General features: G+C 50.0%; 3 protein-coding genes across 3 annotated transcripts in view; 1 reads left to right on the top strand and 2 right to left on the bottom strand.

The window, feature by feature from the left end:
• Nucleotides 1–5931, bottom strand: part of CLDN19 (claudin 19) — an 11198-nt gene extending 5267 nt beyond the window's left edge. Inside the window, exon 1 of the mRNA XM_023752816.1 lies at nt 5672–5931. Coding sequence (XP_023608584.1) covers nt 5672–5931 — 260 coding nt within the window. The remainder of the gene's footprint in view (nt 1–5671) is intronic.
• A 240-nt stretch (nt 5932–6171) lies between these two features.
• Nucleotides 6172–24268, bottom strand: P3H1 (prolyl 3-hydroxylase 1). The gene is made up of 15 exons (XM_006087229.3): nt 23756–24268; nt 19501–19653; nt 18365–18554; nt 18031–18162; nt 17100–17239; nt 11822–11911; nt 11455–11507; nt 11162–11283; nt 9456–9583; nt 9234–9329; nt 8625–8775; nt 7918–8035; nt 7417–7492; nt 7002–7142; nt 6172–6654 (listed from the first exon to the last, which is right to left on the bottom strand). Exons 1-15 carry the CDS (start codon nt 24215–24217, stop codon nt 6529–6531), a joined length of 2178 nt encoding a protein of 725 aa, XP_006087291.1. The 5' UTR covers nt 24218–24268; the 3' UTR covers nt 6172–6528.
• Nucleotides 24269–24476: 208 nt separating this feature from the next.
• Nucleotides 24477–25944, top strand: part of CUNH1orf50 (chromosome unknown C1orf50 homolog) — a 7428-nt gene continuing 5960 nt past the window's right edge. The window contains exons 1-2 of the mRNA XM_006087230.3: nt 24477–24606; nt 24726–24841. Coding sequence (XP_006087292.1) covers nt 24531–24606; nt 24726–24841 — 192 coding nt within the window. The 5' untranslated portion in view covers nt 24477–24530. The remainder of the gene's footprint in view (nt 24607–24725; nt 24842–25944) is intronic.

Below are 25944 nucleotides of genomic sequence, written 5' to 3'. Positions count from 1 at the left end.
AGAAAAATGCTGCATCATGGGGTATATGAAATTCGTGATAGAGCACATCAATCGAAAGCACTCTCTTTGTGTACTCTTCTGTGCTTAGATTCAATGCTAAAAATCCACCAAACTGTACCAAGGTATCATGACACTGGTCATAGAGCTTTCCCTCTAGTTCCACATCTTTCTCTCTACCTTCCTGTAAGATCACGCTATCCCCCTGCTGAGCTATCATCAAAACAAGGGGAAGAGCAAGGTCATAGTCCAATAGGGCATCCTTTAATCTCTGGGAGGATTTTTTAGTGTTTCTGGTCTGGCCACAAGAACCTCCCTCAGCTCTTAGTTGCTCTCCACCAGTCATGGCCTCTAGTTGCTCCGTTGTCCTCGTCTCTTCCCCGGTGATTTCTATTCCTGCCATTTTATGTACCACTTCTTGCAATATGAGCAGGCCAATACTTCTGCCTGCCTTGAGCTGATAAGCCACATATTGCAGAAGACCAGCCAGATCCATTGGATATTTAGGAAAGACTGCAGCACAGAAACTAACAAGAGGCCAAAGCCAGCTTGAACTGGTTGTATTGTCGTGTGTCATCCTTTCTTTCTGGATTTTCTGAAGCCTCGATGATACAATAGGCCAAGACATCGTAATTCAATGAGGTGAGGCATTCCAGTGAATCTACTATAGGTGCCATCAACTCATCACACATCTGTATTTTTGCCAAGATATAATCAAACAAAATAGTTGGATTGCTGTGGCTCAATTTCCCAATTTGTCTTCCAGAAGGCCTCACATTTTCCTTGGTGAGATGGTTCATGATATCTCTAGCTTGGTCTATTGTTAGAGCTTTAACTTTTACTAAAAGTAGGGACCTGTTGTAAGTTTCATTCTTCCACTGGCCATACAGATGATATCTATGCTGATATGGAAATGTTTTTAACATTCCCCATAGTTCCTCAGTCATACAAGCATTGCAGTCCATTAGAGAAAGAGATGGAAGTAGGGCCTGGTCAGTAATGCCAAGTAAACAGCTAAGAATAACGTCCACTTTCTCTTGAACCTCTTGTTTCTTCCATCAGACTGAAGCTCCTTCATAAAGGATTGGCCTATGTGCACCACTTTTGCAAATAAAATGGGATCCCAAGAAAGGTGGGGACCGAGGTAACAGAACATATTGAAGGCATCTGTCCTCAAATCCTCAAAGCTCCCTGCTTTGTTTTAGCGCTCTCTTATTTTGCAAAAGCACGAACAGGTGAGCCTTCAGCACCTTTAGGAATGCCAACTCTTCGGTAGAGAGGCTCAATAGTTATGTGAATAAGCTTGCAAATAGCAAGAGCTATCATCTTGTGGGGAAGCAGCATAGTATGGAGGCATCCGATCCATCATGTTCTGCGCATGCTGGCCATCGCCATCTTTAATAGGGCTTCTAACGAACCAAGTTTTTGAATTGTCAGGTGGCTTTTCTACTATCTCCTCCTCCTCCTCCTTTGCCTAATCTGGCTTATCCAATTTTTTCAGAAGACAAATACAGCCACGGTAAGTTCCGAAGAATGGCCTTAGCTTCCAACATTCTCCATGTAATATTCATCCATCATGCAATTATCAGCTGGAAGAAGATGTACATAGAGATCATTTAAATCAATAAGATTACCTTGTAGGAGCACTGCTGCAACTCTGTATAAAGATGAAGGAGTCTCTCCATTCGGCTCCTGGTAACACTTGAATTTGAACCCAAGTATATGACAAAATGTTTGCGGCTCACACATATTCACACAAGATTCTAATAAAGATATAAAAAAAGTTATCACATTCTGGTCTGCATTCAAACACTTCTAAAATGACACCCAAAACTCTATTGGGATCTCATATAAGACCCATGAAATCATTTGGTCTGGTCCTGCCAAGGCATTAGGGGGAGTTAATTAAATGTTTGACCAAATACAGCAGGCTCATTTTTAAGTGTGGCTCGTGAATGATGTTATAAATACCCAAATGGCCTGTGTCAGAAAAAAGGTTCCCCACCCCCAGCAGGAGCAGTTGTAGAGAAGTCAGTGCTGAGTTCAGATTCCTCTTCCCCCCTAGACAAGGCTGAGGCAGCACAGCCAGGGGGAGCTGAGGACATCGCTGGAGCCCAGAGTGGATATGCCTGGGGACCCACTGAACACCTGGCGCAGGTCTTTGCACTTTAGTATCAAGATCACACAGAAACCAAGTGTCAGAGCCACACAGGCCCTCAAGACCATGGCTGCAATCCCGTCCGTCTGTTGCTGAGTGAGGGAGCTGAGAGCCAAAGAGGCTACGTGCGTGGCTGTCTCCAGGACAAAGGTCACAGGCTCTGAGGCCTTAGCGGATATGTGCCCGAGCCTCCATCCTGACACCCCCGGCGCCTCGCTCACACTGGGACCAGAGACATCTATGATCCAGAATGATGCTCACATCCCCCCTGCAGCCCTCTGTCCATCTCTTCTCTTTGTTATTTGAGGTCTTGAGTGTGTTCTATCCAAATGTCCCCGACGGCCTTCCCTCACCAATGTTCCAAGGCCTTTCAGGGTTCAGGTCCTGCTCCTGGAGTGGAGTTCCCCACCTGGGGAGCTTCTCCACCCAGGGCTCCTACCACCAGGGGCCTGCCCCTCCCCAGCCCAGTGACTCCCAGGCATGCTGGAGCGCACCCAGCCTCCATTAAGAGCCAACTGGAAACTGCCCCGGGGTGCCACACCTCACTGTTTAACAAGTGTTTTCACATACATTACAAGAGGCTTAGGTCGAGCTTTACCTCTGCCGCTAAGGCTGTGTGACATTAGGGAGTCCCTTAGCTTCTCTGGGCCTGGTTCCCCAACTGAAAGGTAGCGCGAATACCCCCTGTCCTGTCTGGTTCATGACAATATTTACAGAGATCAAATAATGGGTGAGAAGTGCTTTTGGAAAACATAACGTGCCTGGAAAATGTGGCCAATGAGAGCTGTGTTCCCAAACACTCCCTCCTGGCCGGGTCTCCCCTTTGTGCCCTCGTCCCGGGTGTGGGTGGACTGACTGTGGCCGAAGACCCACTGCCACGCCTGCCTGGCAGAGCCTGGCAGAGAGTGGGCGCCGAGTAGGTCTGTGTTGATTATGACCGGCTGGCTTGAGGATGATGTTTTTGCTGGAGCCTTTCCCCGAGTCCTCTCCCACCGACAGTCAGGAGGGTCTGACTCAGTTGGTTGCCATCCAGCACATTCTCTGCAGCCACCACCTGAAACATTGGAGCTGGTCTTACTGCCCCCAACTCACCCACAGGTGGTTTCCTGCCGAACCACAGGCTTGGAATAGAGAGGACTTGCCCCAGGCCCCACAGCTAGAAAGTGGTGCAGCAGCAATGCCTGTACCCCCCCAACTCCCAGACCCCCACAGCCGCCCTGCCTACCCAGCCAGGTCAGGCGCCCTGACCCCGGATCCCGGAATGCCCTGCATATTTCCACTCACAGCACTTGGTGCGTTGCCTCCTTCAGAGGACTGAGGACGGTACGAACCGCATGGCCCTATTACCAGCTCATTGCTGTGCCCCACGCCTAACCCAGGGCGGGATGCCTTCCAACTCACAACCACCGTGAGCACAGGCTCTCTCAATGCCTGTGCTGAGAGCTCTGCCAACTGCTGGGAGCCAGAGACCACGGTCCGCGTCCACATCTTCCATGTTTGCTCGCTGCCTCCACCCCCTCTAGTGCTAGCACGGCGTGCTCTTCACCTGGAGCAAACTCCCGCATGGCTGACATGCCTTTGCGTGTGCATCACAAACACGGATGAGGCAATCGCACCCGCATCTCGCCCGGACCCTGCCGTCCTTTGGCCTTTCGTGACTTACGGAGACAGCCTGCTGTCTCCATGGGGTTAGCATCTGTTGGAATGATAAAGGTTATCTGCCTTGATGTAGAAGCTTCTGGAAGACCAGAATCAGGCAGGTGTAGTTTTCTGTAATATTGGGAATTTACTATGTGCTAAGTATTGTGCCAACTGCCTTATGAGCATTCCCTTGTGAACATTCTCTTTATATATATTTATATATTTATTGATTTCAGAGAGGAAGGGAAAGGGAGTGAGAGATAGAAACATCAATGATGAGAGACAATCATTGATTGGCTGCCTCCTGCATGCCTCTCCTGCACACAGTGGGGATCGAGCCTGCAACCCGGGCATGTGCCCTGACCTGGGAATTGAACCGTGACCTTCTGGTTCATAGGTCAACGCTCAACCACTGAGCCATGCTGGCCGGGATTCTCACAAACACTCTTGAGCATCCTGGGAGGTCAGGACTACAAGCCCAGGTGCCCGGGGAGGAAGCGCACCAGAAGGTCACGCAGCTCCAAGTGGTGGAGTGAGTCTTGCCCACTCGGCACATGGTGAAGCTCATGTTCTTTCTCCTAATGTGGCCTCTCTCCACAGGGCGAGCACGTCACTACACAGGTCATGGGACTGAAGGAGCAGAGACCATCCCTGCAGGATCACTCACAGGAGCAGGGCTTGTCCCCCAGCTTAACAACACTGTCCCCTCGCTTCACATGTGCCTCCAGCTCATCTCTTTGGCCCCACGAAGAGCCAGACTCCTGAGAAGAGCTCTCTATACCCACCTTCCTTCTCACTTGAACTCACTCCAGCCGTCTTTCCTCCACACTACCTCCCCGATACATCTCTTGCCCCTGGTCTCCATGTCGCCAGATCAAAGTGGGTTCAGTTCCTCCCCGGGGCTCAACCTCTCAGCGGCATCTGACAGCAGTTCCCTCCCCCGGAACCTCTCTCATCGGCTTGTCCCTTCGGGTCGCCTGCTCCTGTCTGTTGGCTCCGTGTCTAAAGCCCCTGACACCTCCAGCCAGGCTGTCTTCTGACTCTCTCTCTCTGCACTGACCTGTCTCCTGGCTTTGACCACCACCCAGACGCTGATGATGTCTCCGTCACGCAGCCTCCTGCTGTCCCTGAACTCGACTCATATACAGCCAATTCTCTATGGTATTTCCACTTGGAGACCTAACAGGCTCCTCAAACGTCAGCATACCATGTGCAAAACCAAACTCCTGGTTTCTACTTCACCCTCCCTCCTGTGGCCTTCGGCTGGAACCCTCCTCCATGCTCCCTTTCCTCAGCCATCCCATCCATCAGCCACTCCTGTTGGCTCTACTTGAGACCCAGAACCTGAGCTTTTTCACTGCTTCACCCCATCCACCCAGCTTCATCCCCTCCAGGGTCACGGCAGCAGTGCTGCTCTCCTTGTCCCCACCCTCCCCCAGCCCATTCTCCACACACATTCTCCACGGAGGCCTTGAAAATAAGTCGATGCCGTCACTCCTCTGCTCAGAACCCTCCACGGCGCAGGTCTCACTGAGTCAAAGCCCAGGCGCTTGCGGAGGCCAACAAGGCCCCAAGATTCCGACTTCATGCTGCCCTCCTTCTCGCCCACTCTGTGCGGCCACAGTGCCTCCTGGCCATTCCTCCCTCCTCAGGGCCTGACGTGCTTTCTTCTCTATCTCAAAGGACCACACACACACACACACACACCTTACCTGTCTGCCCCACTAAGATAAGCAGAGGGCAGGGACTTGTTTGGTTTGCTACCATATTCCCAGGACTGTAAGCCCGGGTTACTGTTGATTGGCACTGGGCTGTGCTCAATCAACCACTGGCTGAGTGAATCAATGAGCACTGAGTGCAGGCTCCCAAACTCACCGCCCTGGAGGGGGATGGGCCGTGCCAGAGGGGCTGAGTCTCCAGTTCCGCTCCTTCTCTGTCTCCTGAGGTGTGTGTTGTCCTGCACCAGAGGCCCTGCGGTACGGGACTGAGGCCAGGCAGCACAGCAGGACCCACATGGGGCCAGCGTGCCCCCGCACTGCTGACCGCTGCTCCTCGCAGAGCAGGATTAATGATAATCCCTGCCATTCGTCCAGCACATTCCAGCTCACCAAGTGCTGCCGTACCTGGTACTGCATCTGGGCCATACAACTGCCCCCACGCAGGGCAGAGTGGGGACCGAGGTTCCCATCCTAAAAGAGACAACTCCAAGGTCCGCAAGGTTAAGTTCTGGCCTGAGCTGCACAGGAAGTGGCTAAGCAGGGTCCTGGGCCTGGCCTCTTCCCACTGGGCCTGCGCCTGAGTCCTGCCCAGAGCAGTTTTCACCCAGTGAGACCTCTCGGGCAGGTGGGCATGTTTCTATTCTCTGAACAAGCTACTGACTAAAAAAACACGAATCATTTATTCTTTGGTTGTCTACACAGACACTTAAATACTGTATCACTGTCACGCGGCTGCCTGAGCAGGCACCCCGTGGTGGCTCTGAGCCTGCGTCCTGAGCCCTCAGCCGTGTCGAGGGTAGCAGGCCATCCTGCCATGTCCACTCCAAGAGCAGTAGCCACCGTGCGGGCGGCTGTGAGCAGGGTCCTTCCGCTGGGCAGCAGATGTAAGTGCCCACAGCTCCGTGGCCCCTAGCGGCCAGCCAGTCCAGGCCGCAGGCCAGAGTTTCCCACGGCGGGTCTAATCCCCAGTCCACGGTGAGCTGGACACGGTCAGAGCTCATCTTGTGCCCTGACTCACTGCTGGGGACAGATCTCTGCAGGTTGGGGGGCCCCTGCTGCGCTCTTGGGCTGCTCCTGGGGGAGGTCCATCTCTTCTGGGCTGAAGAGCATCTTCACCAGGTCGTCGGCCTGTACCCTGTCCTGCAAGGACAAACCCCTGCTACTCAGAGAGGCCTCTGGACCAGGTACTCACTGCTCAGGGGCTACTTCCTCAGTGGCCTCTGAGCTCATCTCCTTCCCAACAGGTCCTGCTCTCTGGGCAAAGCCAGCTGAGGTGGCGCGCAAAGAGGAAGCAAGAACCGGGGTCATTCCCCATCGTCCCCCGCCCTGGAGCCCCATTACAAGTAGGGAAGAAGGGCCAGGGAGGAGGAGGCAGTGACCAGGATGACACAGTGCACCTCCCATGTCTAAGCCATCGGCAAGGGACTGGGAGAGGCGGAAGCAGAACAAGGGCCCTTCCAGGGCATTGCAGCACCAGCTGCCCTCACCCGCTCGCTGTGTCTAGCGTCCAAAGTGAACCACAGGGCGATGGCACAGCGCTGCCCCCTGGTGACGGCCTTCACTCCGTGCGGGTTTTCAGTGCCTGAGGAAAAGCCCACAGCCCTTCCGCACTGGGGCTGCACCTCTGCCTGAAGGGCACAAAGGGGAACACAGGACAGACTGTGACCTGCCTTCAGAAGGGACATGGGGTCCTTAGCGTCCACGCGTGAGGGTGGCTCCTCAGCCCAACTTCCCAAAGACCAGGCTAAAGAGCAAAGGTGACCAGAGGAGCGACCAGCACAGCAAAGCCCCCTGGTTGGGGAGGCGGGGGGAGAGCGCTGGCCACTAGAAGACCAGGTGGCTGTTCTGCCCTGCACTCTGAGGGTTTCTGTCTCTCAGGGATGGGGACAAGGGCACACTCACTGTTACGGTCTTGGCATCCAGTTCAGTGAAATAAAAGTTTCCTCCATCGAAGTCTCCATTTAGGTAAAGAATGGCACTGGGAAAGGCAGAGAGAATCTCAACAGACTTTCTCCTCCTCCCGCTCCCCAGACAACCCACAGGTCCAGTGCCTTCATCTCCAAGTGCTCTCAACCAGCAGCTAGAGGGGCCTTTCATAGGAAGAAAGCCTTCTAGAGCCTTCTTTGAAGCCTCACAAATGACTCCAACCGTCCCATCCCTACCTCCTTGTCCCAGAGAATCCACCATGCCCTTCTCTGGGGGAATTCTGCACCAAGTCCACCTCTTCCTGTCCTCATCACACTACAGTGTGATGATTTCCTGCTGTCTGGCTTCCTATCCAGAGGGTCTGGGGACGAGGGATTGGACTCTGGGAACAGCCGCTCCCAAACCTGTGTGTATGTATAACTGTTGGGGGAGGGGGCACAGAGCAGGGCATGGGGGGCTCAGAGGGCGAGCGGGCACCTGTAGTCCCGGAAGGTGTAGGCAGGGGGCTCCTTGACGCACACGAGGGCCTCGGCGTTCAGGATGCAGTTGTCCACGTGGACCGGGTGGCTACTGTCCTTCCTCTCAGCCTGTGTCTCTGGGACCCAAGTGACACATGTTAGCGCTGAGGTGCCTCAGGAGATATCACAGCTCTCCCGCTGGCATGGCGGGGGGTGGGGGGGTGCTTCCCAAAATGAGTCTGGGTCCTGGGAATACCCAGTGAACAAGCGGGTCTCCAGCTGAGCTGTATCAGCTCAGAGGTCAGGACAGCATGACATGCGTGCCCAATCCCATCACTGAGAACCACTGGCCTCACCAAAAAGAGTGTAGTTCCCCATCATTTGGCTTCTGAGGCCCTCACCAGCCTGATCTGATTGCTCCCCCTTAACCTCACTCTCCAGAATGGCAGCTTTCTTAGTTCCCCAACTGCCGGGCTGCTCAATGCCCCTTTGCACATCCTGTTCTCTCTGGCTTGAACAACCCTGTGTGCTCAACTGCTATTCATCCTGCACAACTATCATCACCTCCTCCAGAAAGCCCACCTGACTGCCCAGGTAGAACGACTGTAACTGCCTCGGCTGTATTATCACACTAGGCTGCACTTATTTGGTTACGTTCTCAGCATCCAGTCAGGGCCCGGGCACGGCATGTGCTTAGCGAAGGCTGCAGGGGTGAAGGAGGCCCACCTTCGATGGCTGTGCGGCACACCAGGTGGGAGTAGGAGAAGTAGAGGGGGGTGTCCAGGCGGAAGTAGGACTCCATGACACGCCGCACTTTCTCCGTCACGTTGTAGTACAGGTGGGCACTCTGCAGGGGAACTTTCCCTTCCTGTCCCAGCTGCCGAGGAGACCAGTGGTCAGCTGCCCTGAACGCCCCTTGTGGGCCAACAGGGACCTGAGGCCCCAGGCTCCTCATCCCTATATCAAAGGTGCAGTCTCTCTGCTTCCCACGCACAACACCCCAACGTTGTCTGCTTTCCCTCGCTCTCATACTTCTCTTTAAGAATAATTTGTGCACGTCACACAGAAGTGCGGGCCCCTGGAGTCAGCGTTCTTCAGAAAGCGCTCACAGCTTTGGATATTGGTCTTATCCTGTTTGCCTCATCTTATTACTCTTGGTCTAACAGCCAAAATTCCAAAGTGAAACTCACTCAGCTTAATTTACCCTCTCTCCATGGCAGCTGGAATGGGGACAGGAGACATCTTTAACCTTTTCTCCCACCACCCCCAGTTCCTGCCCCAAACCTGGCCTCCCCACCCCTTCCCTCGCTCTAGAACACTGAGCACTGACTCTACCTTGAGGGCTTTGAAGACAGTGACGCCATAGAACTTTTCGTTGGGGGTGTGTGGGGAAGTTTGGCCCCGGTAGCCATCACCTGATGTTGCTGCTGCCTACAAGCCCAAAAACAGGTGGAGTCAGCCAGGGCAGTTGACCACCTCTTCTCAGGCCCCAGCCTCGGGGGCACTGAGTGGGGGAAGCCCGGCTCTGGGGAGAAGGTGTGGTCACTGGTCCCTCACGTTGGTCAGCCTCTGCAGCTCCCGGCACTCATCATCAGAGATCAAGCCATCCATCACCACCCGCTGGGAGCCATTCAGGACTTTGGAGTTCATGGTGAGATGGATGCCTTCATAGAGCAGGGGGCCACCTGCAAAGCAATGACAAGACTGGGCTAAATCCAGCAGCCACTCTGTGCAGAGACTCCATCGGATACTGCTTCCCTGTAAAGAACAGAAATTCCAGTTGTTTCCTGTTCACCAGAGAAATCTCCCATTTGGTCACTTCCGAAGGATAGAACTTAGAGCTGAAAGACGGGAGAGCCAAGTCCTGGTCCTCGCTCTACTCCTGACCAGCTGCTGGCTCTTTAGACCTTTACATTCCTAAAACGAGCTCCTGAATCAGAAAGAACTGGGTTTGACTCCTGCATTAATGAGCTGTGTGACACTGGCAAGTTACTTAACCTCCCTGAGTCTTACTTTTCTGATCTGTAAAGTGGCATCTACCTCATGTGATGTCTGTTTGATATAAATAAAAATACAAATTAAATCCTTAGCATAATACTTGGCTCAAAGTATATGCTCCAAAGTGTAGCTACCATCATCATCACCATCATTTATTTAATATGAGGACCTTACAATCTGCCCAACCCACCTCCTGGGGAGTGAAGAGAATCAAGACAAATACCACTGGAAGCACTTAGAAAACAAAGGAAATCGGACACATTCTTTTCACATGCCAGTCTTGTTACTAGTAAATTAATCACTTTTCATAGAGCAAAGCCCAGTGCTTCTCCTATTTCGCAGGAGTCTCTCTGTGCTGGGAACATACTAGAGACTCAATCCAACTCCACCTATTTACTGAGACCGAAGCGTGCTAGGCAAGGCAAGGGGTTAACTCCTTCAGACAGCACCTGTTTCAACAATTACACAAACAACCAGCATACGACAGACCTTGTGAAAATACAAAGAATTTCAACAGAAAGAGGGAGGGGGTCCCAATTCACCAGGGGAGGCATTGCAGGGTGTACCTGAGCCGCCTCACAGGCAGAGATGAGAGGAAGTAGCTTAGGAGGAGGGATGGGCATGAACAAAGATTTGTGGGCAAAGAGAGGATCCAGGAACAGGAGCAGTCCAGGTGGGAGGGGAGAAGAACATCGGGTTAAAGGTCAGAATCCCTGTGTTTGGAAGACTGATCTGACCCTGGTGTGGAAAAAGGCAAGGACAGACGGGAAGAGGGAAGACAAGGGCAGACAGGAGGTGCTGGGCCTGAAGCAGGTTTGAGGCAGTGGGAAAAGAAAAAGGCTGGGCTGAGAGGAGAAACAGAGCAGAGTCATGGGTAGGCCTCCCTGGAGGATTGGAGGGGAGAACCAGAGGAGACCTGCAGATTTTGAGGCTTGGTGACAGGATGCATGGTGGACTGTGGGAGAAAACAGTTTGGAAGCAGTGAAACGGTAAGTTTTGCCCTATGAATACTTACTAAACTAGTGTCACTGTGACAAGAGTCTAATTTCTTTCACAAAAGCCAATTCTCAGTGCCCTTCCCAGATGGAAGTCCTGTTGGCGAGTCAGGAGGGACACCGAGGCAAGGTGAGGCCTGGCCCAGGACAGCTTAGATCCTGAGCTGGCTCACCGTGAGCTTGGCACATCCAGGGCGCATCCCGCTACTGCGGGGCAGCTGCCCTGCTGCCTCCACGACAGCCGCAGGGCCCTGAGCTCTGTCCTCTCACCTTCCCGGGTCAGCCTGCTCACATCCAGCGACTCCTTGGTCTTCTCTTCCACAAGCGTCTCAATCTCCTTCATCAGGTTTCCAATCTCCTGGGAGATGCGGGCGGCTGTTTCCCGTTCGGACCTGTGAGCACAGCTGCTCTGAGGACTGGATTCTGGGTGTGGCCCCGGCTCCCACCCCAACTTCCCAGATTGGACCTGCCCACCCCTGGCCAGGAGTTCACATCTGCCTGGGCTCAGAAGCCTCAGTGCTTCCTCAGACCGATCCAAGCATGCAGTTCTTCAAGGTCCTCACTTCTGTTTCTCTTGTAATCTCTTGGGAATCACCTCTTCTGGAGTCCATGAGTCCTAAGGGCAGGTCGGGAAAAATTAACAGTGTAGGGTGACCTACTTACGCTTCCAGGTCTTCATGCATAGAACAGGGTCTACAGGAGAAGCCTCCTTATCACCTTCGTGGTCCCAGGAGATGAAGTGAGAGGTCTATGAACTCTAGTCACCTCTGGCTAGCTGCCCATAATTCCCCTTTGTCGTTTTCTGTCTCATCCATGGGTTTCAAGATCCCATGTTTGGCTCACTCCCTGGAGTCACACAGCACACCACTCACCCCCGTCCCTTGCTCCCTCACACTCCCCCATCCCCCCAGCTGCTGTGCCCTGGCTCACCGGATCAACAAAGGGAATTCCAAAAACATCATAAGCAAAGAAAAGCAGTTCTTTCTCCAGCAGGCTTCGCTGTCGGTACTCCTGGGCGCTCTGAAGAAACAAAGTAGAAGAGAGTCCTGGAACCTGGCCCTGTCCGTTAACTCTCGGGGTGCCCCCGGGCTTTCTACACGTCACTCCCACTGTGAACTGAGGCTCCTCTCCATCACTAGTGTGTCAGTTCCCCAGTCTGGGACCAAGTCTCACTGCTGTGCTCACAGGCTCCTCCCTCATGGCTCAGGAAGAACCTCTGAGGGCGGCATAACCAGGCTTCCCTTGAAGGGGAAAACCCCCTTCCTCCCCCCAAACCCCCATTAATCTCCAAGACAGAAAATCTGATGATTCTCTGAAGACGTGAAAATGCTTCTCAAAGGAGAGTTCCTTCTTGATTTCTGCAGCTTAGTGCTCAGAAAGGAAACCTCAGGAAGTGAATACTTGACTGTTACTCCCTGCATCCTTATAGCCAACTTTGAGATCGATACTATTATCCTCATTCTACAGATGAAGACACCGAGAAGCAGACGGGATAGACGATTTATTTTAGGGGACACTTTAGGAAATGGGACCTGCATTCAAACCTTGGTCTTTCCAATCCTAAAGCCCATGTGCTTTTCATTACACCACTGCCTCCCCTCAGACTCGGGACAGACCATGCCCCTCCCTGGAGATGGGCAGCTGCAGCAAGAGCAGCGGCTCTGGCATCTGGCCTTCTCACAAGCGCTCACAGTAGGGCTTACCCAGGGCAGGGAGACTAAGTACCTTCCGGGTCACATCTTTCCCTAGGTGCCCTGCTAGTCTCCAAGCAGCAGAAGGAAGGAAAAGGAAAAGAAGACATCGTCAGTTGAAATAAAAGATGAGGGCAGTAAGGAAAATGTTACTGGTGTCAATGAGTCCTATACCATCTACTACTGTATTTACCCAAGAGGAAGGTGGGAATTTCCTCCTGCAGAATTTAAGTGATTGGCTTCCTTTATCAAGTGCTAGACACCAAGCTAGATAAGTTATCTCATCTAACCCTCCCAATAGTTGTATGAGGCTGCCAGGGAGCAGATCCCCCTTCTACCATTTATTCATTCCACACCAATCTACTGTGTCAGGAACTGAGCCAGCACTGGGATAAAACAAGGAGACAGATTTCGGTCAGCACTACCAGCCATTCACCACTGTGTAAGTTAACTCATCTCTTGGTGCCTACATGTCCTCATCTCTAAAATAGAAAGAACAGCGCCTACCTTACAGGGTGGCGGTGATGATTAAGTGAGATGATGAGTGTAAGGCACCCAGCACAGTGCTTGGCGCAACAAATGCTAGTCACCTTCTTCCCAGAAGGGGAATTCTAGTTAAAAATGGTAGTTTGACCATATGAGCTTATTTTCCTCTCTACCTCAGACTCACTAATATGACTGTAAAGGAAAGAAAGAAAAAAAAAAGATAGCCCTAACCGGTTTGGCTCAGTGGGTAGATCGTCGGCCTGCGGACTCAAGGGTCCCAGGTTCAATTCCAGTCAAGGGCATGTACCTTGGTTGCGGGCACATCCCCGGTGGGGAATGTGCAGGAGGCAGCTGATCGATGTCTCTCTCTCTCATCGATGTTTCTAACTCTCTATCCCTCTCCCTTCCTCTCTGTAAAAAATCAATAAAATATATTTAAAAAAAAAAAAAAAGACTAGAAGTGCCATCTCAAATCCACACGGTCACCATCTAGTGGCCAAAGAGGACAATTACAAGGTAACCCTCTCCCTGTGGGAGGGGATGGCCAGAGAAGGACGATTTCTATTGGAGATCTCGGGGTTCCAAAGCTAGGAAGAACCTTGGTATTTTTCTTCAGGGTAGGCTGGTGACCCCACCCTCACCGAGTTTTTTGAGAATCAAAGGAAATAAAAAACGTGAAAGAATTTTGTAAGCTATAAGATGCCACATGCATTTGAAAGGTGGTGATTTTCAATAGTGAGTGCCACGACAACCAGGATGGGAAGGCTGTTACTACCACATCATCTACTTCCTTCTCCCAGTGACCAGAGGAAGAATGAGCTACCCGGCTGGAGTCCCGGCAGAGGAAAGCATCCCGTGTGTCCCCAAGTTAGGTGGACAGCACCATGCATGTGTCTCCCACGCTGGAACTTGCTGCCTAATTAGATAGGAAGAGGGAGGAGTGAAAACACCCCCACCCCCCGCCACCTCATCAGTTCCCCTCTTGTAGCCACTGCCTCACTCAGGCCTCTTGGCTCCCCTCTGCACCCCTAAGTAGCTTCCAGCTGGTCTCCTGCTTCCAGCACCTTCCCATTCTGAGTCATTCACCGTCACATCCTGTCAGGCTACTGCTTAAAACCACTGTCTGCCTCGTGGGACAGAGTCCCAGGTCCTGGTGGGGCACTCAAGAACCCTTAAAATCTGACCCTCCCCGGCCTCATCTCTGGTAATTCTCCATTACCACCTTTCATTAATATGGGACAATTGTCCATGTTGTTTGCATATGCTGCTCTCTGTCTGAAAGGACCTTTCCTGCCTCATTCACTAAGTTTTGTTGTTGTTGTTTTTTTTAAATATATTTTTATTGATTTCAGAGAGGAAGGGAGAGGGAGAGAAAGATAGAAACATCAATGATAAGAGAGAATCATTGATTGGCTGCCTCCTGCACGCCCCCTACTGGGGATTGAGCCTGAAACCCAGGCATGTGCCCTTGACTGGAATCGAACCTGGGACCTCTCAGTCAGCAAGCCGACGCTCTATCCAGTGAGCCAAACCAGCCAGGGCTCACTGACTGAGTTTATTATTATTATTATTATTAATTATTATTATTTTAAAAAATATTTTTATTGATTTCAGAGAAGAAGGGAGAGGGAGAGAGAGATAGAAACATCAATGATGAGAGAAAATCACTGATCTGCTGCCTCTTGCACACCCCCTACTGGGGATTGAGGCTGAAACCCCAGCATGTGCCCTTGACTGGAATCAAACCCGGGACCCTTCAGTCCACAGGCCGACGCTCTATCCACTGAGCCCAACCAGCCAGGGCTCACTGACTGAGTTTTTTAAAACCAAATGTCAACAGCACTTTTGTGAAGCATTCCCTGACTCACCAGCTGGCTGCTTTTCCTCCCTGCTTCCACTAGAGCTTGTACTCACTATCTACTATTATATGCACTAGAGTTCTACAGATTTTGGATTACATGTCTTTCTGTACCAGCAATGCCCTAAGGTGTGTTTTAGATGGCATTGAAAAAGACATGAGAGTAATACATTTACAACTAAAAGAAATCCACAGAGTATCAACAGCCATGAAAAGAAACATCAGTCTTCTCCCACCCCTGACCTGTAGGCCCAGGTCTCAGGGGTAATCCCGATGAACAGTTTTTTATCAGTCTGTACAGAAAGATTACAGTTTAAAATTTAAAGCATATATATGTATTAAAAAAACAAATAGGATTTAATATATTTATTTATTTTAGATATTTTTTTTCTTTACTTAAAATCATATCATGGAGACAATTTCATATTGGTGCACAGCAATCTGCTCATGCAATACAATAAATAGTCTTGTAGGTCACTGAATGAGTGTATCATAATTTATTTAACCAGTCTCTAAATTGATGGTAGTTAGCCTGCTTCCAGTCTTTTGCATTTAGCAGGAATGTTCTGGTGCACATCTTTAGCTTTGCATGCCTGTTCAGTACAGCCGCAAGGTAAATCTCTGCAGTCCCATTGCTGGTTAAATGAACAGTCCAATTTACAGTCCCACCAACAGTGCAGGAGTGTGCCTGCTTTCTCACCCCCTATATTTCTCTAATATATTTGCTGTATAAATAACTGAGTGGCCTCTAGAGTAACTGTAGCTATTTACTCTTTTTTGACAAAGTGAAAAACTGGTCCAAAGTTACAGCCATTTTTACACACACTGTAGACGGGGTGGGAGAGGCCAGCAGGACACAGGTGATTGAAAGCCACAGTGATAAGACACCCGTTTCAGGAGATGGCTGAGTTTGGAGGTGAAGGAACCGGCCACCTGCTATATGTGTTCCAGCACAAGACCCCCGTGATGCCACCCGTCCACACAATACTTTGTACACACTTGTACCAGGCCTGTCAGCTCACTATCTTATTTGACCCTCATACTCATTCTGTGTTGAAGACAGAACAAGAGCCATAATCCCATTTTATAGAGGAAGAAACAGATGCAGAGGGGCAATGCAGAGTGCTAGGATCTCCATGATGTGCTGAAGATCACGCGGCTAGTAAGTGGAGGAGCGAGGATTTGAGTACAGACTAGTGACTTCAAATACACCTCATTGGCCCTAGCTGGTTTGGCTCAGTGGATAGAGCATTGGCCTATGGACTGAAGGGTCCCAGGTTCGATTCCAGTCAAGGGCACATGCCCGGGTTGTGGGCTCAATCCCTAGTGGGGGGTGTGCAGGAGGCAGTCGATCAATGATTCTCTCTCATCACTGATGTTTCAATCTCTCTCTCCCTCTCCCTTCCTCTCTGAAATCAACAAAAATATATTTTTTTTAAAAACCAACAAAACATCTCATTGCTCTGGGTTCAGGAAGGAAAGGGTCCAGGTTCTGAGCAAGGTAATATACACAAATATCAAGGTTTATAGTATCAAATTCAGTAAGTTAAAAACAGCAAACTTTTCATGTTTTTAATTATAAATATAATACCCATTCATTGCAGGAAATTTAGAAGACATAAATAAGCGAAATACAAAAATCACCCATAATTCTACTACCCAGAAATAGCCATTGCTAACATTTCAGTGCATTTCATTTTGGTCACTGCATTCCATAGACTTTTCTCCTTGTTTTGGAGGGAGATAGAAATAATGCCAAAAGAGGGAGAGATCAGACAGTGGCAGAAAGAAGAAGGAATGGAGAGGAAAATGGAGACAGAAAGCTTGTGAGTGAAAAAAAGCATGATGTTAAAAATGATAAATCTTGGCCAAGTGGTATCAAGTCTCAAAGTAGGTGGTGCCAAAAAGGGGAAAGGCGTGCTGCTTTGCAGTTCTGCTTTTCTTTGACAACTCAGAGAACATGCATCTGGGCCCAGATCATGCTAATTAATTATGCTAGTTAGGGCTCCAGCAGCTTCTCCATGCTTCCCTTGCTCCCTTAGTCTCTCAGTGACAAGTGCTTAGTGCACTCCCAGCCGCCCAGGCCCCTGTCCCCACCGTGCACAAGCAGTGCCAGCTCCCCTCCTCCACCCCACTCTGCCCTCTGGTCTGGTTCAGCTGGAATGTCTCTCACCTCTCGGGGGCCAATGGATCTGGCTTGCTCTTCCCCGAGCATGGCGGTATAGTAGGCCAGATTCTGGTTCATCACCTCATCATTGGGGAAGAAGAGGAGATAGGTCTTCGCACATTCAATAGCCTGTGTATAATTCCCAACTGCAAAGGGAAAGAAAAATGGCTTTGAAAGGTCTAATTCTGGGTGCCAGGAACCACCAGTGTTCATTCTTAGCACAGATTTGGGGGGAGACCTAGAAGAATAATATCGAAACAAAAGAATTTGAATCCTCTGTGTGCCCACATTTTAAAAAATTCACAAGTAATTCAAACGCTGGCCTCCAAATTAGACCAACTTCAGGAATATTCCTGTCTTCCTACTTTCTTTTCCCTATGGATTTTCAGAAGAGAGGGGAAGATGATAATAGCAAATTGCCTCTTCGTTGGTATGTGTTAGTTTATAGTTGAACTATAAACATCATATACTCAGGAATATGCTGTAATGCTTAGCACATAGTAGGAACTCAGTAAAGATCTGCTGACTTGCTTTTCTGGATATTGATAGACACACACACACACACGATCACACACCTGCTCCAGAGCATCAGTGCTATACAAGGAGGAGGGCTGAGAAATGTCCTGTGAGCTGGTTTAAATGTCCTATGAGCTGGTTGTCCTAGCCTTGCTGTAACAATTCAGTTGCAAAATTAGATTATAAATGTCATGGAAGGGATGAGAGGGAGTCCTAGAGCCTCCCTCTCCCAGCTTTCCAGGCTGCTGGTATGGGCTTCCTTGGCTGTGGCTTGTGACACAGCACCCAGGGATCACCTGGCAGGGTGTCTTCCAGAGCCACAGAGAGAAGCCAAATGAGTTGAAGCACAGCGGACACAAGCCCTGCCTGCCTTGCTTTCGGCTTCTGACTTAAAAGCAGCAAAGAGGAAAGTCGGCCTTACTGTTATAGTAGGCAAACTGCAGATAATTATAGTGGGACGGGAGGAAGTCTTCAAAGGGCTTCTCTCGACTTGGGTGGGAAGCCAGCTCCGTGACACAGTTCTGCTTGCAGCTGAGGACCTGGATGTAATGATCTGAGAAGAATCAAAGAGGGGGAATAAGGTCAATCTTCAGTTCTCAAATTCCAGTTAAGATGAACAAATTCACGCGGAAGCAACTGTCAGATTCCCAGATTTAAGAGATTTAGAAACGAGAGTGAAGATGCTGTGCGTGTGTTATCACGACACCATCCTTAGAGCTGAGGTAGGGCTGAGGGCTGGGCTCTGAGCAGCGCACCTGTGATGGCCTGGAAGAGGTCAGCGTTGTACTCCAGGTAGTTGTAGCCGTCATAGTCGTAGGGTCCTTCGCAGAGGGCCCGGCACTCCTCCTCCGCCACAAAGTACTGCTGCAGCGCCGCCTCGAGGTGGGGCACGGCTTCCTGCGGTTGCTCCTCTGAGTAGAGTCGCACTCCCAGTCGGAACTGGTCCTACTGGGAGGAAGCAGTACCCAATGCAGGCCCGATGGCCCTCTCCCCTACTCCCCCCTCCCCCATCTTCATGAGGGTCCTCATTTCTTGCTCATCTCAGGTTATGAATGGAAAGGGTGGCCGCCATATAATGAAGACCTTTTGTAAATGATCTTGACTTGCTTCATTTGAAATTTAAAAGCATTTAACTAGATCTAGATGAAAGATGTGGGAGTTGTCATTTGTTTCACTTTTCTGTTGGGCTAAAGTTTTCAAAATAAAAGTTTAATGAAAAAAAAATTTAATTCTTAAATGTTAGAATGTGGTCTGTGGCGACGACAGCAATCTTCCCAGCAGTGAGGGACTTGGGCACTGCAAGCAGCTGATTACAGACTCTGCTTTTGCTGTCTGTGGGACACAGCTCCCATTCCTGTGGACAACAACCATTTTCATTTGTCACAGAATCACTAAAAAAACAACAACCCCAGACCTGTGTGTAGGTGTATAATTCAAAACTGTGTATGGCTGTAGAATGTACTAGGTGTGCGCAGTTTACTTTTACAAGAAAAACCTACATAATAAAAAAAATTGTGACTAGTAGATTAAGACAATCTCTGCATGATATGGACTATCACACAGCCATTAAAATTGTGTTTTAAAAGAAAATTTGAAGACGTGAGAAAAGGCTCATGATACAACGTTAGTTCAAAAAGGATGATGAAAAATACACACAGAATATGACAGCAAATTATGTTTTAAAATCACATACAGAAGACTTAAAATATAGGCCAAAATATCAACTACTGGTTTTCCTAAGATGGCAGTATTATAAATGATTAGTTTCTGTTTTATACTTCACTGCAATTTTCTAATGGTATACAACAAACAGACATTACTTCTGCAATCAGAAAACAACCCTAGTAAGTATCACTGCGATAAAAAGAAAGAAGGAGATAAACTTTTTCACCATATGAGGTTTGGCCTCAAGATCCTTGAAGTCAGCCTCCTTCACCCCAGACATGGTCTGGTAATAGTCTAGGTTCTGACGCATCTCCATGTGCTCAGGATTGCCCACGAAGAAGGTGTGCGCTGCTGCTACGGCTTTCTCCAACTTGTTTATCTAAGAATGAAGCACAAGAACACGATTCTCACATCCAAACCCTGAAGGTCTGTGTCCACATGTGCCGTCCACAGTAAACAGGAAATCGCAGCCTTCCTGAGCTTTCCATTCAGTGTGCACCGCCCCTGTCCGCCCCAGAAAACACCTATGGCAGGAACTTCATACCAGAGATTAGAAGCACAAGGCCCTGGGCAGATTTTCAGTTATTCCCCAAATCAGGATTAGGGGCGCTCCAAATTACAGGAGGTAATGCTTCAACAGTGTAAACATTCTATTTTAAAACGAAGGTCATATTGTAGAAGGAACACTATAGAAGACTGACTGCTCAAATAATGTATCCTCAAGATTTACAGGTACTGACCGAGCTGAAGAAAATCCAAGGCTTTAAGAATTTATTTAAGGTTAGAGGAGAAAGAGCAGTGAACAATCAGACCATGTCTAAGAAAGAATATGCTTAGAAAAAGTGTCTAGTTTGTTAATCCTCACCTGAGGATATTTTTCCTTTTTTTTTTAAGAGAGAGAAGGGAGGGAGAGAGACAGAGAAACATCGATGTGAGAGAGAGAGGCACACGCAACTGGTTGCCTCCAGCACGCCCCGATCGGGGGAGCCAGGGATCCAGCCTGCAACCTGCAACTGAGGCACGTGCCCTTGACCAGAATCAAACCCCGGGGTTTCCGGGACCCTGCAGTTCAAGGACCAACGCTCTATCCACCCATGAGCCAAAATGTCCAGGGCAAAAAAGAGTGTGTTTTTTTTTGCATAAAATGACACATTCAAGGAAAAGGTGGGTGGCTGAAAAATACTAAGGTCCTCTACAACAAGCATGTCAAACTCGTAGCCTGCGGGCCCCATGCAGCCCACAACAAATATTTTTGCTGTGCAGCCAATATAACGGTATATAAGAAACATTTTTAAAAATATATATTTTATTGATTTTTTACAGAGAGGAAGGGAGAGGGAAAGAGAGTTAGAAACATCGATGAGAGAGAAGCATCGATCAGCTGCCTCCTGCACACTCCCTACCGGTGATGTGCCTGCAACCAAGGTACATGCCCTTGACTGGAATCGAACCCGGGACCCTTAAGTCCGCAGGCCAACGCTCTATCCACTGAGCCAAACCAGTCAGGGCTATAAGAAACATTTTAATAAAAATTTTGTAACTTAATTTTTACAATATCCTGTTATATATAATCCTATATAATAAAAGGGTAATATGCAAATTGACCCTAACAGCAGATGACCAGGAACAACCAGTCACTATGACGTGCACTGACCACCAGGAGGCAGACACTCAACGCAGGAGCTGCCCTTTGGTGGTCAGTGCACTCCCACAGGGGGAGCTCCGCTCAGCCACAAGCCGGGCTGACGGCTGCAAGCGCAGCGGCAGTGGTGGGAGCTTCTCCCGCCTCCTCCGCAGTGCTAAGGATGTCTGACTGAGGCTTAGGCCCAATCCCCCAGGGAGCGGACCTAAACTGGCAGGTGAACATCCCCCAAGAGGTCCTGGACTGCGAGAGGGCAAAGGCTGTGATGAGGGATCCCCCCAAGAACACAAATTTTCATGCACCGGGCCTCTAGTTATTAATAACGAACTACAATGTTTGCTAATGACTGATAATTATAATCATGTTGCATTCATTTCCCTTATGCACCTTATGTGCAGGCACACCATTTTTCTCCACTAATACTAGCAGCGAATATTTTAGCAGCCAATATTCATGTCATTAGTCTTGTACTGACCTATTTGGTGCGCAACAGGAAATATTTCGCTTTTGGAGAACAAGAAAAATAGGTTTATTTGTGTTATGCTTATTAATTTGTGCAGTTATTCAGTGTCTGGTAAGTTAATGTTCAAGAAAAAATATTAATTTTTATTAAAATGTTCTATTATTTTATGTTAACGATTACTCATTTATTTCAGCCCTTCATATTCAGCATGTCTCTATCAAAATAAACCTATGTTTCTATGAAAATTGAAGCTTTTGTTTTTTTGCGGCCCACCTAAACTTAAACCTTGTTTATTTGGCCCGCGTTAGCCTTTGAGTTTGACATGCTTGCTCTACAACATCCAGGCATGGCATCTTCAGACTCAAAATCCAGGACTCATGAGGTTATACAAATATCTGAAGGGAGGGGGGGCAGGGATGTGCTACAGGCCACAATAATGTCCATAGCAATGGACTCCAGCATATCAAAGTTACACAGGTTCATATGTAGAATCCAAACTAAATCATTGATGATTTAATGATTAATGGGCAAATGAATTAAAAAATGCAAAGTATTTAAAATAGAGCCTGTAACCTTAAAATAGCGGTGACCCAAGGTCAATAATCCCTATCTCTGTTCCTCAGTTCCCTTAATTATAAAATCATAAATTCTCTTAAGTCCATTCCTTTTATGGATTTATTCTCCCTCCCATCTTTCAGCATTGCTCTTGCTTTCTCTGTTCTCCCTCATCTCCTCACTCCATCCCCAAGCCTTTAGTTTCCTTCTCTCATGTGAACAACTGCACTCATCTCCTAATGGTTCGCCCCGCCACCACTTCCTCCTCCTTCCAAGGCTTATTCACATGGCTTCCAGGGTCAGCATTCTAAAACCCACTTCTGATGATGGCTCCCTGAAGCCTACAGAATTCTCTTCCCAGTCTGGCCTCACTCTACCTGGAACAGGGTGCTCTCTAGCAATATCTAGAATCAGCTTCAAATGTCATCTCTTTTTTTTTCCTATATTTTTAAATTGATTTCAGAGAGGAAGGGAGAGGGAGAGAGAGACAGAAACATCAATGATGAGAGAGAATCATTGATTGGTTGCCTCCTGGAGGCCCCCTACTGGGGATCGAGCCTGCAACCCCGGCATATGCCCTTGACTGGAATCAAACCTGGGACCTTTCAGTCCGCAGGCTGACGCTCTATCCACCGAGCACACCAGCTAGGGCTTTTAATCAAGTCTCTCTAATTTCTCTGAGACAAAGATAGATCTCCCTCCTCTGTGCTCCCACAGTCCAATGTACATATCATTTCAGTAACCCTCATTATAGTGATTCTTAACAGCAAAGCAAGACAAACAAAAAACCATAAAGTCTAGCATTTTAATTACTTGCACAAGAACTGGAATGTAGTAGGTATTCAATAAATGTTTGTCAAAGACTTTTAAAAAGTGCTGCTAAGTGACATGACTAAAGATAGCCCAGTTGTTTTGGTTTCAAACCCAGTACTCTTCTGCGTAATTAGGGGAATGGAGAACTGTGTACACAAAATATTTGTGGAAAGGTGGAAATCTGAGGTTCCAAAGGTTTTCCAAGTCTCTCTTCAGGTTGAATTGAAAGTCTATCAAACCATGGACATGACAGATATAAAGCACAGCTCCTTCTTTTTTCACCCAATAAAATGAGGCTAATAAGTAGTACCTACCTTACAGGATATTGTCAGGATCTGGGCATATGAATTAATAAACGCAAAGTATTTAAAATAGTGCTGAAAGTATGTGCTGGCTATCATCCTCACCATCATCATCATCATCATCATCATCAGGCAGGCCAGGAGCGCTCCAAATCCACGTATACTTGGACTTAAGGCACTCTGGAATTCCTAAAGTTACTCATTTCTTTGGAAACCTGACAGACTCGCCAGAGGGTCCCCCACAGGGAGGGGCCAGACAGCCCCTACTGGCGACGTGGCAACCTCACGTCTCGAGAGAAAGCTGTGGCACTCAGGCAGCAGGAAAAGCATCACTGAAAAACGAACCGGAAGGAAGATCGTGTAGAAAGGTCCGGGCTTCTCACTCGGACAACTACAATGAAATCAGGATGAGAAACCCAAGCTGCCACTTTGGTTCCCTTTAGGAAGCCTGTCGGGGAAACACGGGCCACGTTTCGGTTGATGGGTGCCCTAACCTCAGGCTGGACCTTTGGGGCTACCATCTGACTATGCGAAGCGGGCTAGGCAGGTCTCCCAGCAGGGTCCTCGCCCTCCCTGGGTCTGAGGAGAGCTCCCGGGCCGAGACCACCTTCCCTCTCTGCGGATCCTTCCCGGGCCCCCCGCCAAGTTCCCCCGGGTCGCCTTCAACTACGCCCAGAAGGACCCCAGCCAGCATACAGGTCTGCACCTTGAAGTAGGCGACCTGCAGGTAGTTGTAGGGGCTCCGCTTGTGGAACTCCAACTCCAGCTCCTCGCTGAGCGAGTGGGCGCCCGGCGGTCCCAGGCAGCGGCGCAGACAGGCAGCGCGGCGCAGCAGGCTCCCGAAGAAGCGCAGATCGTGCAGGGCAGCGCCCGAGGCCTGCGTCAGGCTCGGGGGCGAGTCGGTGTCCAGCTCCCACGGGAAGTCGGCGGCACACCGGGTGCGGCAGCGCAGGCGGAGGGCTCGCAGGGCGGCCCGCGAGCGCAGCGCCCGCTCCATGCTCAGTACCACCCCGGGCCAATCCCCGCGCGCGTAGGCCGCGGTCCCCTCGGCAAAGAGCAGATCCGGCGCCAACATGTCCCACTCTGCCTCGGATTCGGCATGGGCTCGGGAGGCAGCGGCGGCGACGGCCCACAGTGTGGTCAGCAGCTTCCACACGCGTGCCGCCATCACCTCCTCAGACCTAACCAGATTGCTAGCCACCCGCCACGGAGACCCGAGTCCCACCCCCAGGCAGCTCCGCCCTGCCTGCTTGAAGCCACGCCCCCGACTGAAGCCCCGCCCCCAGGCTGGGCGCTGCGAGTACCGAAGGCTTGCAGGGCTCCACCCCTTAGAGGAACCCTATGCGTCACTCGGAGTCCCGCCTCCGAGCTCCGCATCTCGGACACCATTGGCCAGGGACCACGGAAGCTCCGCCCACGGGCTTTTGTGCGCATACTCTTCCGCCGCGGGCCAGCGGAGGTGGGGAAGGTTAGCTGCTGTCATGGAGGACGCAGCGACGCCCGGGCGGACTGAGGGAGTCCCTGAAAGCCAAGTTCGTTCGGCGACAGATCGGGGAGGTATGCGGGGCGGGAGTCAGAAGGGGCAGAGAGGCCCTCACGGGGCAGCTGGTCTGCCGGGCTCCGCGGGAGGCCGAGGGCGGGCGCTCACGGCCTGTGTTCCCGGGTGTGTGTCGCAGGAGCCCTGGTGGAGCTCACCCCGAACCCCGGCGGCCTGGCCCTGGTGAGCCCCTACCACACCCACCGGGCCGGGGACCCCTTAGACCTCGTGGCGCTCGCAGAGCAAGTACAGAAGGTGAGGAGGCGCGTCCGGGATCGGCAGTAACCATGTTCCTTCACTGTTGGTCCTGCGTCTTACGACTCGGACCCCACCACCACTTAGTGTGGGGTAGCCGTGTTCTTGTCTCCGTCTTACACACAGGAAAACCGGATTGTCGCTGCGGGTCTGGTCTCGAACTCTGAGACCAAAGGCTCGTTCAGCTGCAGCTTGCGTGCCCGTAATCTCCCCTCGCGGGAAGGTTTGCGCAGCACTGTCCGTGTTCATTATTTCATTGGGCCTTAGGACCACCTGTGAGGTAGGCAATACGAAGTTGTTCTTCCCACTTGACACCTGGGAAGTTTCAAGAACACTGTAATGCAGGTTCTGCAGCGATGCATAGTCCGCTTAAAACCGTTTCCCCATAAGATCTTTTATCTGTGACCTGAGAGCTTTTAGAACTGAACATCTAGAAGGGCAACGACTGAAAGTTCGTCCTCTGTCCTACAAGCCCAGTGCGTAGACATTGATTGCTAAAGAGTAAAATCAGGAGGGAATGTGAAATCACGGAAAAAGCACTGGAATTTAGACACATGAGTTTGAATCCCACTTTTGATATTAACTTGCGCTATGACTTGAGGTAAATTACTTTTCTATGGACCTCAGCTTCCTTATAAGATGCAGAGTTTAGACTAGGAGAGCTCCGAGGTCCAAAGCTCTGAAAAACCAAATTCCATATACTCTCTTACCAAGACTTGCAGCTGTAGGACCATCTTCAATTTGTACTGGGCCGGCCCTGCTGCTTTAAAGCTTATGATAGTGCCCTGGCCGCTGGTTCAGTTGGTTGGAGAGTGGTCTCCTACACCCAAAGGTTTTGGGTTTGACCTCCGGTCCAGGGGCAGATGGGAGACAAATATCTGTCACATCGATGTCTCTCTCTCCTCCCTCTCTCTTCTCATTCTTTCCTCCCCATATCCTCAGGTCCTAGCTAGTTGTTGCTCAGTGGATAGAAGCTACCTTCCTGTCGGACTGAATGATATCTCGGGTTCAATACTCTTGCCAATGACAAATAGCCTGGATTTAGTTTGCTCGATGCATCATGTATGTAGGGATGCATGTTGGCAGCCTAGGTCCAATGAATT

This window comes from Myotis lucifugus, unplaced genomic scaffold, assembly GCF_000147115.1.
Source record: "Myotis lucifugus unplaced genomic scaffold, Myoluc2.0 scaffold_37, whole genome shotgun sequence".
NCBI lineage: Eukaryota > Metazoa > Chordata > Mammalia > Chiroptera > Vespertilionidae > Myotis > Myotis lucifugus.
This window is presented reverse-complemented; position numbering and strand designations above follow the sequence as displayed.

What these genes read in the sequence shown, in the direction of transcription:
- P3H1 (XM_006087229.3), bottom strand. Translation starts at nt 24,217, where the DNA reads ATGGCGGCACGCGTGTGGAAGCTGCTGACCACACTGTGGGCCGTCGCC. An exon ending in TTGAGGCCAAACCTCATATG is followed by an intron (nt 18,555 to 19,500) that starts GTGAAAAAGTTT and finishes TCCTCCCAGTAG; the next exon opens with GACCAGTTCCGACTGGGAGT. An exon ending in CCTCTTCCAGGCCATCACAG is followed by an intron (nt 18,163 to 18,364) that starts GTGCGCTGCTCA and finishes GATTCTTCTCAG; the next exon opens with ATCATTACATCCAGGTCCTC.